Here is a 12,519-nt window from a genome sequence, read left to right on the forward strand (position 1 = left end):
TGAAATACAGAAATTGAGTATTTGATCTAGTACAACAGACTTCCTTTGCTCCATGTGTCAGAGCCGAAAAGCCAATATTTTGTTGGTTATCTTACAGATACGGCATAGACTCCATTTCTGTTGAATATGATGAAGCAGCAACTGCTGTCCTGCAGCAAGATCTGATGTCAGAAACTGTGTTTCCGTCAAACCCATTTGCACTGGCACGTTCTGGTGAGATTCTTATTTCCAACTCAAAGACAACCCCTATCTAGGTACTTCCTGATTTTGAAACCTTAATGGTTTGCACTGTTCAACATTTATGCTTCAAAATTATACATCCAAAATTGGGAGTACTTTGTTAGAAACTATTTGAAATTCTTTTTCTTTACAAGCGGTCGTTTTGCTTAATTGCATTGACAGTTTTATTCTTGACTTCTCCAACTTTTTTTGAAGCCATTAAGTGAGTTTGGATGCTAAACAGATATTCTTGTAAACTCATTTATTAATACCACTCGTAATATTGGAAATTCTGTTCGGTCCAATTGATAAAAGAACAGTGAAAAATATAATTTTTTACAACTTGATAAATGCCCTAATATCTTTGTAATTACAGGCTTAATTGAAAATAAAATGGCTTGATTTCTCTAAAACTATCCTGTGAGAGTACTGAATGTAATGGTTCCCTTCAAATGGAATAATTGAAGAATAACTACTAGCACAGTATTACCACTGCCTATTCAAGTAGAGGATGAAACTGACCAGTAAAAGTTTCAGGTGTCAGGTTTACTGACAGCTATCAGGATAAAACATAATAGAAGCCATATTGACATTTAAAAATGGTAGAGCAGTTACAAAGCTATTATCGATGTAACTGCAAGGAAACACCAGAAGTTATGTAAAGGGAATGTGTTTTATTAACTTCTACATTGAATGCTATTTCATAGAATTTCCTTAGTCATCCACTGACAATATCTTTATTAAAATTGCTATCTACTCCTTGAGTAAACTGATTGAATTTGCATTTATGTAGCACCCTGGTACATCTTTTAAATGCCTCAAAATTTTCTGTATAGTTGGTATTTTGAATTGGTGGGGTAGTTGGAGTAGACAAACAAGTCAGCTGCTTTGTCCTATGCACAGCAGGATTTCACACACTGGAACACCTAAAGGAAGAATATAAAACTGGTCACTGATGAGTTTTCTGCTGCTTTTTGAATGCTGGATGAATCCTCGTTCTCGCCCGGTTAGGAAGCTAGGATCTCAGTTTAGCATAACTAATGGTGCCGTGTACTTTTGACACTGTATGGGATTGTCCCTTAGAATGTGCTCTGCTGTATAAGTTTGTTATTAGAATTGGCAACTATCGACCAAGAAACAAGAAAGCTAACAACACTCTTAAATGAGCACAACGTTCAAAAAGCAAGTTAACAAAATTTGATAAATAAGCCTAACTGTTTAATTATTCATTTCAGAGGGCTGCATGGTACAGTGCATTGGTAAATAGTCATTTCACCTTTTAAAGCAAAGGTCTTTCCTGTTCCAGCTATTAGGAATGGGGTTTCTTCTCTTTGCCAAATACATTTGTTTTGGCTGAATTAATTGTGAGAAATTTTTAGAGGAAATGTTCTTACAGCACAGAACTTATTTAAATTAACAATATTGCACGTACAAAGGTGCACAGAGTAGGCAGTGGGAATTCTCTCCTGAGACGACTTTAAGCAATGGAGAGGTTTTTAGCATGGACAATATCTGATCTAGAGTGTATGAAGTCAGAAAATATTTTATTTCCCAGCATTGATGTCCCATGCTATAATTAATGCAACCCCCTGCCAACAACACAATAACCTTCACTGTCTGAGGTTCCTCTGTGAAGATTAAGTAATATAACCAGTAAGATTTCCTTTGTAGTGTTTTAAAGAATTTTTTTTATTCTCTTGTGGAACATGAGTGTCGCTGATTGGGTCAGCATTTATTATTATGTGTCCCTAGTTGCTCTTAAGTTGATGAGCTGCCTTCTTGAATCACTGCAGTTCATGTTCTGTAGATAGCACCATACTGCCATTGGGAATGGGGTTTCAGCAGGTTGCAGTTATCAGCAATTGGGTATTTTTCTCAGTTCATAAAATGGGTTTCAGTAAAGTAATAATATTTTAATATTTGCATTAGGAGCCTGTAATTGAGTATATGCTGTTTATTTTTGACCAGTTCATTTTCCTGGCAAGGTGTGTGCACTTGCAGGCACCAGAGGAGGTGGAGAGAAAAAGAATCTGTCTGGAGCATCCGGTAGTACTAATGCAGGGAATAATGAAACGACTCCGGGCAGAAGAAGATCAATGCGCATCAGTAATGCAGAAAAATTGGATAAATCTGCCAGCTCTGCTCAGCGCTCTCAGTCAAGCTCCAGTGCCTCAGGTCCTACAACATCCCCAGAATGTGCAAGAACGCCACCCAAAAGGGGTGGAAAGCAAAAGTCAAAAAGGAAACTGGAGACTGAACAATATAAAACTCCCTCTGATAAAAAGAAGACCAGAGTTACGCGTAGTTCCTGTAAGAAATCAAGTCCTAGTAGTTCAGATCCAAATGATAGTCCTTTTGTCAGTGAAACCGAATATCAGCCTCAACCTGCTGTCTCTGCTGAAGAGCCATTGAGCAATCTGGATAATAGTGATGCAAGCCATTCATCGTCTAATGATTGCAGTGATCGCATCACTTCAGTAGAGAAGGATAATGAAGAAGAGAATGAAAAAGAGCGTGATCATGTAGAAAATAAAAATTCGCCTGTCAGTGAAGAAGACTGTGCATCAAACATTGACCAGTTTAATATTGAAGTCTCAGGAAACTCAAATCTTCCACCGACTACTGATGATAAAAATTGTGGAAGTTGTGTGGAGCCCAACTCAGGTAATTCAGCAGAAAACAGTGACACAGAATTTATTGAAAAGGAACAGAGTAGTTCAAAAAATGGAATTTGTTCTCTCAGTGAAGATGTATCTCATATCGATGTGACCAGCAGTGATCAAAGCATTGGTCAAACAGAATATCTTGGGAGTCCATCAAATGAAGATATTGCTGATGTGGGAAACAAGGCACTTGTAAATGATCAAAATTCTGAACGCTCTAAAGTGGTAGAATTCGGACAAAGAATGAACAACACTTGTGAGGATGATACTGGGAAGCAATCTACTGTTGAAAGCCCAGAAAAATATGTTAAAGATACCCATCCCAAGGGTAAAATGTCTTCAAAGAGTATTAATTCTGAGCAGTTAGAGGAAACAGTATCTGTAAAAGTTGAAGAGGATCCAGATCAAGCTCATCATACATCTGATTGTAAAAGTGCTGTTGCTACAGAATCATTTATTGAAATTCCTGGAAAATTCATGGAGGATAGTGATCTGATGAGGGAAATGTCTTTAGAGAATATCAAACCTGAGATGTTTAAAAAAATGGGTTCTCTGAAAAAGCTAAGTACTGAAGAAACACCTGATTCTCAAGCTATTGGGCGGCAGTACACAGATACTCCTGAAATGTTTTTGGAAGACAACTATCCAGAGAGTGAAGTAGCCTTGGAAAATATAAAACTGAAGCGATCTGATACAGATTCCACAGAAGTTTTACCTTGTCATGAGCAAATATCTGATTGTAAGGTTGGTATCAGTCAGCAGTCTTCAGTTGAAGATCCTCATAAGTTTGTGGAGAATGACAATGTGAAAAGTGAGATTAGCTCAGGGAATATTGAACCTCAGCAGTTTGAGATGAACCAGGAGCAAATTTTAAGTAAACCGTCACAGGCAGCTGATTGGAAAAATGATATTGCTCACAAGTTACCTGATGAAATTCCTGGAAAAACTGCAGAAGGTGAAAGCCTAAAACGTGGAATCTTCAATGAATCTGATTTCAAACAAGTGACTCCAGAGAGAGACCATACCAATAATGATAAAAGAACCAAATCTGAGTCGTTAATTGATGGGGCTGGCTGTGGTGGTGCTGAGGACTTTAATTTGGATAACAATGAAGTAGTGGCTATGGAATGTGATTCACCCATCAATGACCATCAAATGGCTGTAGCTGATCACGAATCTCAAAAAGCAACAAAAGAAAATGAAGCAAGTTCTGCTTTATCCTCTGATCCTAGTCACACTGTATTGCTGCCAGATGTCACTTTTGAAAATACCAATAACGAAAACACAGGGCAAGGACTTCCTGAAATTGAACTTAAGAGAACAGTAGAACAGAAAGGAAAAGACATACCACGCCGCAAGTCTAGGTTCCATGCAGCGTCCACAACTTGGTCTCCAGAAAAGGAAAGAAAACGTGAACGGAAAAGATCCAGGTCCAAATCCCAGGGACGATCTGGGTCTGGCTCCCAGCCACAAGTAAGATCTAGTTCCAGATCACGGGGCAGATCCAGTTCCAGGTCACGAGGAAGGTCCAGATCCAAGTCACAAGGTAGATCCAGGTCTAGGACCATATCGCATGGAAAGTCCAGGTCCAGATCACGAGCAAGGTCCAGGTCACGAGGAAGGTCCAGGTCCAAGTCCAGGTCCAGGTCGCGAGGAAGGTCCAGGTCCAGGTCCAGGTCAAGGGGAAGGTCTAGGTCCAGGTCGCGAGGAAGGTCCAGGTCCAGGTCGCGGGGAAGGTCCAGGTCGCGAGGAAGATCACCAGGAAGGCCCAGATCTTTGGGTAAAGACCATCATAGTCACTCGGACAGACCTTTGCATGAAAGAAATCGCTCAAAAGGAGAAGATGGGGACCGGAGCAACCAAGCGTCTCCATCTTCTAGGAAAAGGTCCAGATCTCCCAGTAAAGAGAGAGAAAAAGAAGAACTTGCAAGTGAAGCTGAGAAGAGGAACCCTGAAGTAGAAAGAGGAAGAAAAGATAGACCACGCTCTAGGTCACGATCTAGATCCAGAAAAAGATATTATTCTGGAGAGAAGGAAGAGAAACCTAATTTTTCTCCAGGCAGAAGAGACAGATACATCGATGACAGCTGGAGAAATATTCGAGGAAAGGACAGACCCAGAATGAATGACTGGGAAAGGCCAAGAGGTTATGATAGATTCAGAAAAAATAATAGGAGTAGAGAATTCCCACAGCCTAATAGATATCCAGATGAGCAGTCAACTACTAGTGAGTATATAGATGATCGGAACCCTGAATGGGTAGTGGAACAAGTCCAGGCATCTTCTGATGTCAGTATGAGAGAAAATGACTACAGGAATGATGCTAAATGGGAAGAAAATAGATATGAAAGAGATGACTCTTGGGGTAATAGGAACTTTGGTTGGAAGCGTGGTCGTGGGCGTTTCCGGGGAGGCTCCTTTCATGCTGACCAAAGTGAATTGCCATGGCAGAACCGAAGGTCAAATTTCTCAGGCGAGCAAAATAATTCAGGGAAATATCAAGGAACTGGACCCCGTCGATATAACGACCATCAACAAAATAGATGGCGAGGTGAATCAAATGCATCTTCTGAGGCCCGTGACCGTTCTGGATGGTCATCTTTCTCCAGTTGGAACGCAAGGAAGACCCTGCCAGCTGATGTCCAAAATTACTATGCCAATAGGGGAAGGCAGGCTTCAAGCACGCAGTCAAGCTGGAGAGGAACTGATGAGGAACAGTACCAGGCTTCAACAGAGCAAGGTAGGTATTTCTGTTATCTATTTGTTTGTGAAAGCATCCAGAAACCTTTTGAAAATTTGTGTGGTACCAGTTTTTCCAAATACTGAACTATGCTTTTCAGATAAATGTTCCTTATTGCTAAAATGAAGATTGCATCAAACACTGTTGTAAACAAGAAGAACAATAAATATTGAAACCTGATAGTTTGTTATCTACAAAGGAGAATAATTTATATAGTTTTTTGTGACTAGTGTAATGCTATTATTTTTAATGTTGAAAAATATTTTCTTTACTGACTTGTAACTCAGCAATCCTTTCGCTGAAGATCATATCTAATTTTAGAAATCACACCACAAGAAGGAAGAATGTTACCTTTAGCAAATGGCTATTTCATGTGAATAATTGATAACATGAATTATTTTAAAGAAGGGAAAATGTTCACATGTCAGGGCTTTAAAATTACACCCCCGTATGAGATTGCATTGATGAGTATGAGCATTCCTAAGCGTGGTGTTTATAAATCAGGGACCCCCTGTATAGTACTGGGGATTAAAGGGATCAAAGGGTAAGGGGAGAAAGTGGTAATAGGAGATTGAATTGGATGATCAACCATGATCACATTGAATAACTAAGCAGGCTCAAACCATCTTCTCCTGCTTCTATTTTCTATGTTTCTATGTTCAGTTTTGCAATTTACAGTCTTTGCTAGGTTCCCACAGAATTAGCTTCATATCCCATAATGCCTGTAGTATTTGCTACAGTTCCCTTCATGCTTCGAGAAACTGCTCATAGCTACATTTATCTAAGTTATTAGTGTACATTTAATTGTCATCTTAATGTGGTCAAGAAGGTACAACAATGCCTCCTCTTCCTCAGGGGACTAGGGAAATTCAGCATGTCCATAAGGACTATCCCTAACTTTACAGATGCACCATAGAAAGCATTCTATCTGGACGCGTCATGGCTTGATATGACAACTGCTCTGCCCAAAACGGTAAGAAACTACAGAGTTTTGAACACCGCCCAGACCATCTCACGAGCCAACCTTCCATCCATTGATTCCATCTGTACTTTTCACTACCTCAAAATGGCAACCAACATCATCAAATACCCCTCCCACCCCGGTTATAATCTCTTCCATCAGGCAGAAGATACAAAAGCTTATACACACAAACCCACGGGTTCCAGAGCAGCTTCTTCCCTGCTGTTATTAGACTTCTCAATGGACCACTCAAATTTCAAATACAGTGTTGATATTGCTTTTAGTGCACGTTCTTTGCAGCTGTAACTTTGTATTCCTCACTCTGGTCTGTCACCCTATGGTCTTTGTATGGTATGATCTGCCTGTACTGTATGCAAAACAAAACTTTTCACTTCTGTAGGTACCTGTGACAAAAATAAATCAAAATCATCAAAACAATCATAAATAAGTGGGCCTCACTTCAGCTGCAGCTTTAGCTTTCTTTCTATTTATTAGAGATTCAGTAATTTTGCTTAAATTTTAGCATCCGAACAAAAGGCACCTGTGTCACTAGTTTATATAGCACATGACTGTGTCTGATGGTAAGATCATTTTGAAGATTTTCATCATGGGTAAAATAATTTGGTAAATAGATGTTTATCTTTCCAGGTAATTTACTTGTAAAACTGTCAAAACACACTTAGAGAATTGTTTGAAATTAGGTCTTTAGCTTTATGGTTTTAAGCTAAAGCTGAAAGGATTGCTTTAAGAAGATCAAACATCTTGGGATCTACTCATTTAGGTTATTATAACACCACCGGTTCGCAGTCTTTCCATGTGGAGAAAATACAAAAGGATTGAGGATAGTTTGGATGCATTTTTGTGAAATCACATGAATGAATTATTACTTCAAGAGCTTAATTTCTGAATTCTTACAAGTTGTTCTGAAAATTAATACTTCCAGTAACTGTTATTCAATGGCCAGGCGTTTGCTTTTGGGGTCACAGTGGACGTGAAGTCCGTGTGAATGACAAATCATGTTATTCTCTAATATAAGAACTATTGCTGGAAAAACTGAACAGGTCAGTCAAAACTGGAGAGAGAAAGAGTTAGTGTTTTGAGTCCAATATGACTCTTCTTTGGAACCCTTGCTTGTTACTTGCTAAATATGAAGGAAACTGATTAGGGGAAAATAAAGTGATTATAAAGTTAAAACTTTGACCTGTTAGTCTTGATTTAGACACTGCCTTGAATGGTTTGATGGCTGAAGAAGCAGCAAACATGCAATGCAAATTTATATAACACCTTTAACAATGCAAAATGTTTCATGACATTGTGTAAATTGGATATCAGTTAATGGTTTCCTGACTCTCTCTCTCTCTTTTCTATGTTTGACATTGCTTTGCGAAGCAATTTAATAAATATGTTTTATTATACATACTCAATTAACCTGCACTTTCAGTTCCATCCCAGAATCCCTTAGACAGCCTAAACTACAGTCTTGTCAACACCCACCAGCTGAGTCAATTTTCCTACATTTTCTGTCATCCTGTGGTTTAATACCCATCTTCTACAGTCCCCCATCATTATATAATGATCCAATTCAGAAAGATATGTGAATAAACTTGGGGAGGAGGAGTCTTGACTTGAGTACTTAACTGTTGCAGTTGCTCAGCTATACAAAATAGGGAACAAGTGTATGTACTCAAAAAGCGACTGTTTCTTGGAGAAGGTGTATGTCGTTTAGTCCCTCTTGGTTGCTCACTCATTCAGTGACTGAATGTGTGATCTGTGCTCCACATTGCTTATTCCTTGGCTTAAAATAAACTATCAGTCTCAGTTTTCTTTAAATTAAATTAAATTAAAAGTGAAGAATGATCTAAGATGCCTCAATATCTCTCCATTAATTTCTCTTATTTACTTGACAGATTCATCGCATGGAGTGCCAGGATTCAATGACCAAGCAAATCAGCAAATGAATGGTTCTCAGCAGTCAGTTAATATAATGCATCCACCCGTTTTACCCCAGCCAATGAATGCACCCCCCCAGCCAATGAATGTCTTTCCATTTCCAATGAGCGTCCACCCACCACCCCCGCTAATGCATTTCCATCCATACATCCACCCTCCTCCTCCGCTGAACGTGCATGCAGGACTCCCTGCAGTGCAACCAACTGGAGCTGGAAACCTGCCTAACAGCCCGCCTCCGCCACCACCTCCACCTCCACCAGCCCAATCGGTGAACTATGCGATTCAGCAACATGACATGGCACAATCTCAAGTAAGTTCTCCAGCGTAAGGACATGAATGCCGTTTTCCAATGTTCGAGACTCTCAGATAGACAAGATCAGAGGGAAGTATTGGTGTTTTCAGGGCTCAGATTTCCTTTTCCAATCAATTAGAAAGTTTATTTGTTCACGCAATTTGGGTGTTGTGGCTGGACTAGCATTTATTGCCCATCCCTAGTTCCCATGGACAATTTATGGTCAGCCAAATATATGAATTGCTGCAGTCCTTGGGGTACAGAGAAGCTATATTGCTGTTGGAAAAGATTTGATTTTGAACAAGTAACAGTGAAGGAACACAAAGTTTCAAGTCTGGAATTGAAAGCCACTCCAGTGGTGACCATAGCAACAATCGCCAACAGTTGTGAAAAGCCACCTGGTTCACTAATATCTTTTAGGGAAGGAAATCTGCTGTTCTTGTGAAATGACCCAGTTAGTGACTTGGTTCAAGAGCAGTTAGAGATTGGCAACAAATACTGGCCTTGCCAGTGACACCCATGTCGTCAAAAAAAAAAATCAGAGTCTAATAGGTACTCTTTAAGCCTCCTTATTGATATACTGTTTTGTTCCAGCATGTGCAGTCTCCATTCAAACCTTCTAAGAATTGTTATGGTTTAGCCAAAACAATTTGTTAGACTGCATTGACACCAAAATCATGGGGAATTCATTGACCAAAACTGAGTTGAACTAACTAAATGATACCACAATAAAAGATGTCAGAAGCTGAGAATCTGCAGTGAATTATTCCCCTTCCTACTCCTCAACATTTGTCCATTCTGTCAGTTATGCACATGGCACAAGTCAAGCGTACTGCTTGCGTGGATGATACAGGTCCAGAAATACTTGGAAGGGTCAATTCTATCCAGTAGCTAGCGATCGGCTTAATTGACACACAGCGGCAGCAATGTGTACCACCTACAAGACATACTTCAATTTGCCAAGCTTCCTTCATCACCACCTTCCAATCCTGTGACCGCTAGCACCTAGAAGAACACTGGGGCCTTGAATGCAGCTTGGATTCTTGTGATACAAGAAGTCCATCGCTATCTTCTTGAGAAATTAGGGGCAGGCAAAAAATACTAGCCTTGCCAGCAATTCTCATATACTATGAGGCAAGAAGTAAAATAGCTTTCACCTTTTGAAAGGACAGAAGCGAAATGATTGTGTTGCTTTACTACAATCCCGGAGCTAATAGATTAAAACCCCAACTTGTGAATTTGGAAAATTGAATTCAATAAATCAGTTAAATATGGATTGTACCATAAATCGTCCAGATCGTTGTGAAATCTTACTGCTCCTGTAATGTCCTTCACGTGAGGGAACCTGAACCCCTTACCTTGTTTAGCTTGCACGTTATATGATAGCATTCTGTGATTGGCCATGTGTCGTCACCAAAAATGGCCTTCTGAGCTACCTCTATCTTCGAGAGACCAGCAAGTTGTTACCCATATCTGAGAATTTTTTTTGAAGTTGTATTTATACATTTCTGGACATAGTAAATGGTAACACCATTTCAGCTCAATTGATTTTAGTCTTAGGGCATGTGTACTTCATTTGTTTAAAGAAAATAAATAGTTACACTTATTTGATTTTGATTTGAATGATGCTTGTAATAAATCTTGGTCATCTAGTTCTGGGGTTTGGTGTACATTTCGTCATTAACCTGATCGTACGACTCAGGTTACTCATTGTATTTTGGATTTTCTGGTTGATCAGTTTTACAGTAGAAGGCAGGCTTTCACCCACAATCAGTGCCCACTCTTAACCTTTGCTGAATTTCTGAGGTTGGTACTGATTTACTCTCAGAATTTTGAAATCGTTTTAGTACTGAAGGATGCTATTCCATTGGATATGTACTGGCTGTCTGAATGAGCATTACATCTTAGCCCCATTCTCCTGGCTCTCTTCTGTAACCCTATATATTGATCACATTCAGAAGATCATCCAGTGCCCTCTTGAATGCCTCAGTTGAAACTGCTTCCACCACACTTACAGGCCTTAACTGCTTGCTGTGAGAAACAGTATCTTCTCTCATCGCCTTTGTTTCTTTTGCAAATTACTTTAAGTCTGTGCCCACTGATTCCCAATCCTTTTACAGATTTCTCCCAATCTACATTGTCCAGACTCCTGGTAAACAACCTCTCTAATTGTTCTTTGTAACTGTGGTTTCTCATCCCAAGAACCAGTTTTGTACGCCTATTCTGCATTCTCTCCAATATGTTCACATCCTTCCAAAGTGTGGCACCCACGACTGTACTCAATATTCTAGCTGAGGTCTGGCTGTGTCTTACACTAGTTTGGCATTATCTGGATGTTCCTGTACTCTCTGCCTATATTAGTAAAACCTAGAACACTGTCTGCTTTATTAACTGCTTGTGCCCTTGCACACCTTTTAACATAATACCCTATATTTTACATTGAATCTTCATGTTCTTTCACCAAAATACACCACATCATATTTACCTGCATTGAACCTAATTTGTCACCTACCCTTTTTAAGAAAAATAAGAGCAGGGCACTTGTGGTACTGTCCCTGCCTCTGGGCCAGGAGATGCAGGTTCAAGTCTCACATGCTCCAAAGGTGTGAAATGCCATCTCTGAACATGTTCATTAGAAAAATAACTATGGTGAGAATAGATGTTTTCCATTCTCTTGAATGCTCAGCAACATAAAAAGAGCTGTGGCTACATAGATTAGGATTGTATTTTTATAAAAATAATAGTGCCAACCTCCTGTGTCCCTGGAAGATCTTTGTGGGGTCTGTTTGTTCTGTGCCAAAACAGGTGTACGATGCCCAGTCAATATGATTACATTAATTGTATATTTTGTTATCCACTATCATGACAACCTACCTAGAAGATTTGCGCTAAGTTCTGCCTTCTGGAATTGAACTCATGTTTCTTTGGTATAATATTACACATATGGACGTTTGTGTTCAGTTACAGTCAAAACATACATGGCCTCAAAACTCTGGAAGGAAAGCAGCCCATTGGGTTTTTGTCTTTTGATGACATTTGTGTGTCATGGTCTTTATAAACTAATAACACAACTACTTCATTAAATGTTCTTTTAAAAAAAACTGAAAGAACTGTAGATGCTGGAAATCAGAAACAAAAACAGAAATTGCTGGAAAGACAGAACATTGAATGAAACAAAAACAGAAACTGCTGGGAAAACTTAGCAGGTCTGGCAGCATCTGTGGAGAGAAGAAGGGTCACTGGACCCAAAATGTTAACTCTGCTTTCTGTCCACAGATGCTGCCAGACCTGCTAAGTTTTCCTAGCAGTTTCTGTTTTTGTTTCATTCAATGTTCTGTTTTATATTTGTGAACTTACTTTTTGCTGCTTACATGGATGACTATTAAGTGTTTGATATTTTGCTTCACTCTTGTTTTAGGTCATCCCTACTCCATGTAGTGTTTCAGAGGTGGATGTGCAAAGTAGTGCTGCCACTGTACCCAGTACAGCTGGAGAGTCCAGCAAGGCCATGCAACTTCCACTTTCTATAGATGTCTCCCCTTCAACCTTTCAGTCTGTTCAACAAGTCTTTGCATCTCTTTCAACTTCAAAGCCTGCAGTGGAAAAAGAAAGCTTGAAGGAAGAATTTGAAACAGAAAAGCCCAAAAAGGACAAGGCAAGTCCTGCAGAATCGGTAATTGATTTATTTCCAAAC

The 12,519-nt window shown here is 39.5% G+C and overlaps 1 protein-coding gene across 1 annotated transcript in view; it reads left to right on the top strand.

The window, feature by feature from the left end:
* Positions 1 to 12,519, top strand: part of LOC125485391 (protein SCAF11-like) — a 42,316-nt gene that overhangs the window by 19,458 nt on the left and 10,339 nt on the right. The window contains exons 2-5 of the mRNA XM_048607953.1: positions 62 to 213; positions 2,188 to 5,622; positions 8,491 to 8,843; positions 12,244 to 12,498. Coding sequence (XP_048463910.1) covers positions 62 to 213; positions 2,188 to 5,622; positions 8,491 to 8,843; positions 12,244 to 12,498 — 4,195 coding nt within the window. The remainder of the gene's footprint in view (positions 1 to 61; positions 214 to 2,187; positions 5,623 to 8,490; positions 8,844 to 12,243; positions 12,499 to 12,519) is intronic.

Source organism: Rhincodon typus, chromosome 18 (assembly GCF_021869965.1).
Source record: "Rhincodon typus isolate 14 chromosome 18, sRhiTyp1.1, whole genome shotgun sequence".
NCBI lineage: Eukaryota > Metazoa > Chordata > Chondrichthyes > Orectolobiformes > Rhincodontidae > Rhincodon > Rhincodon typus.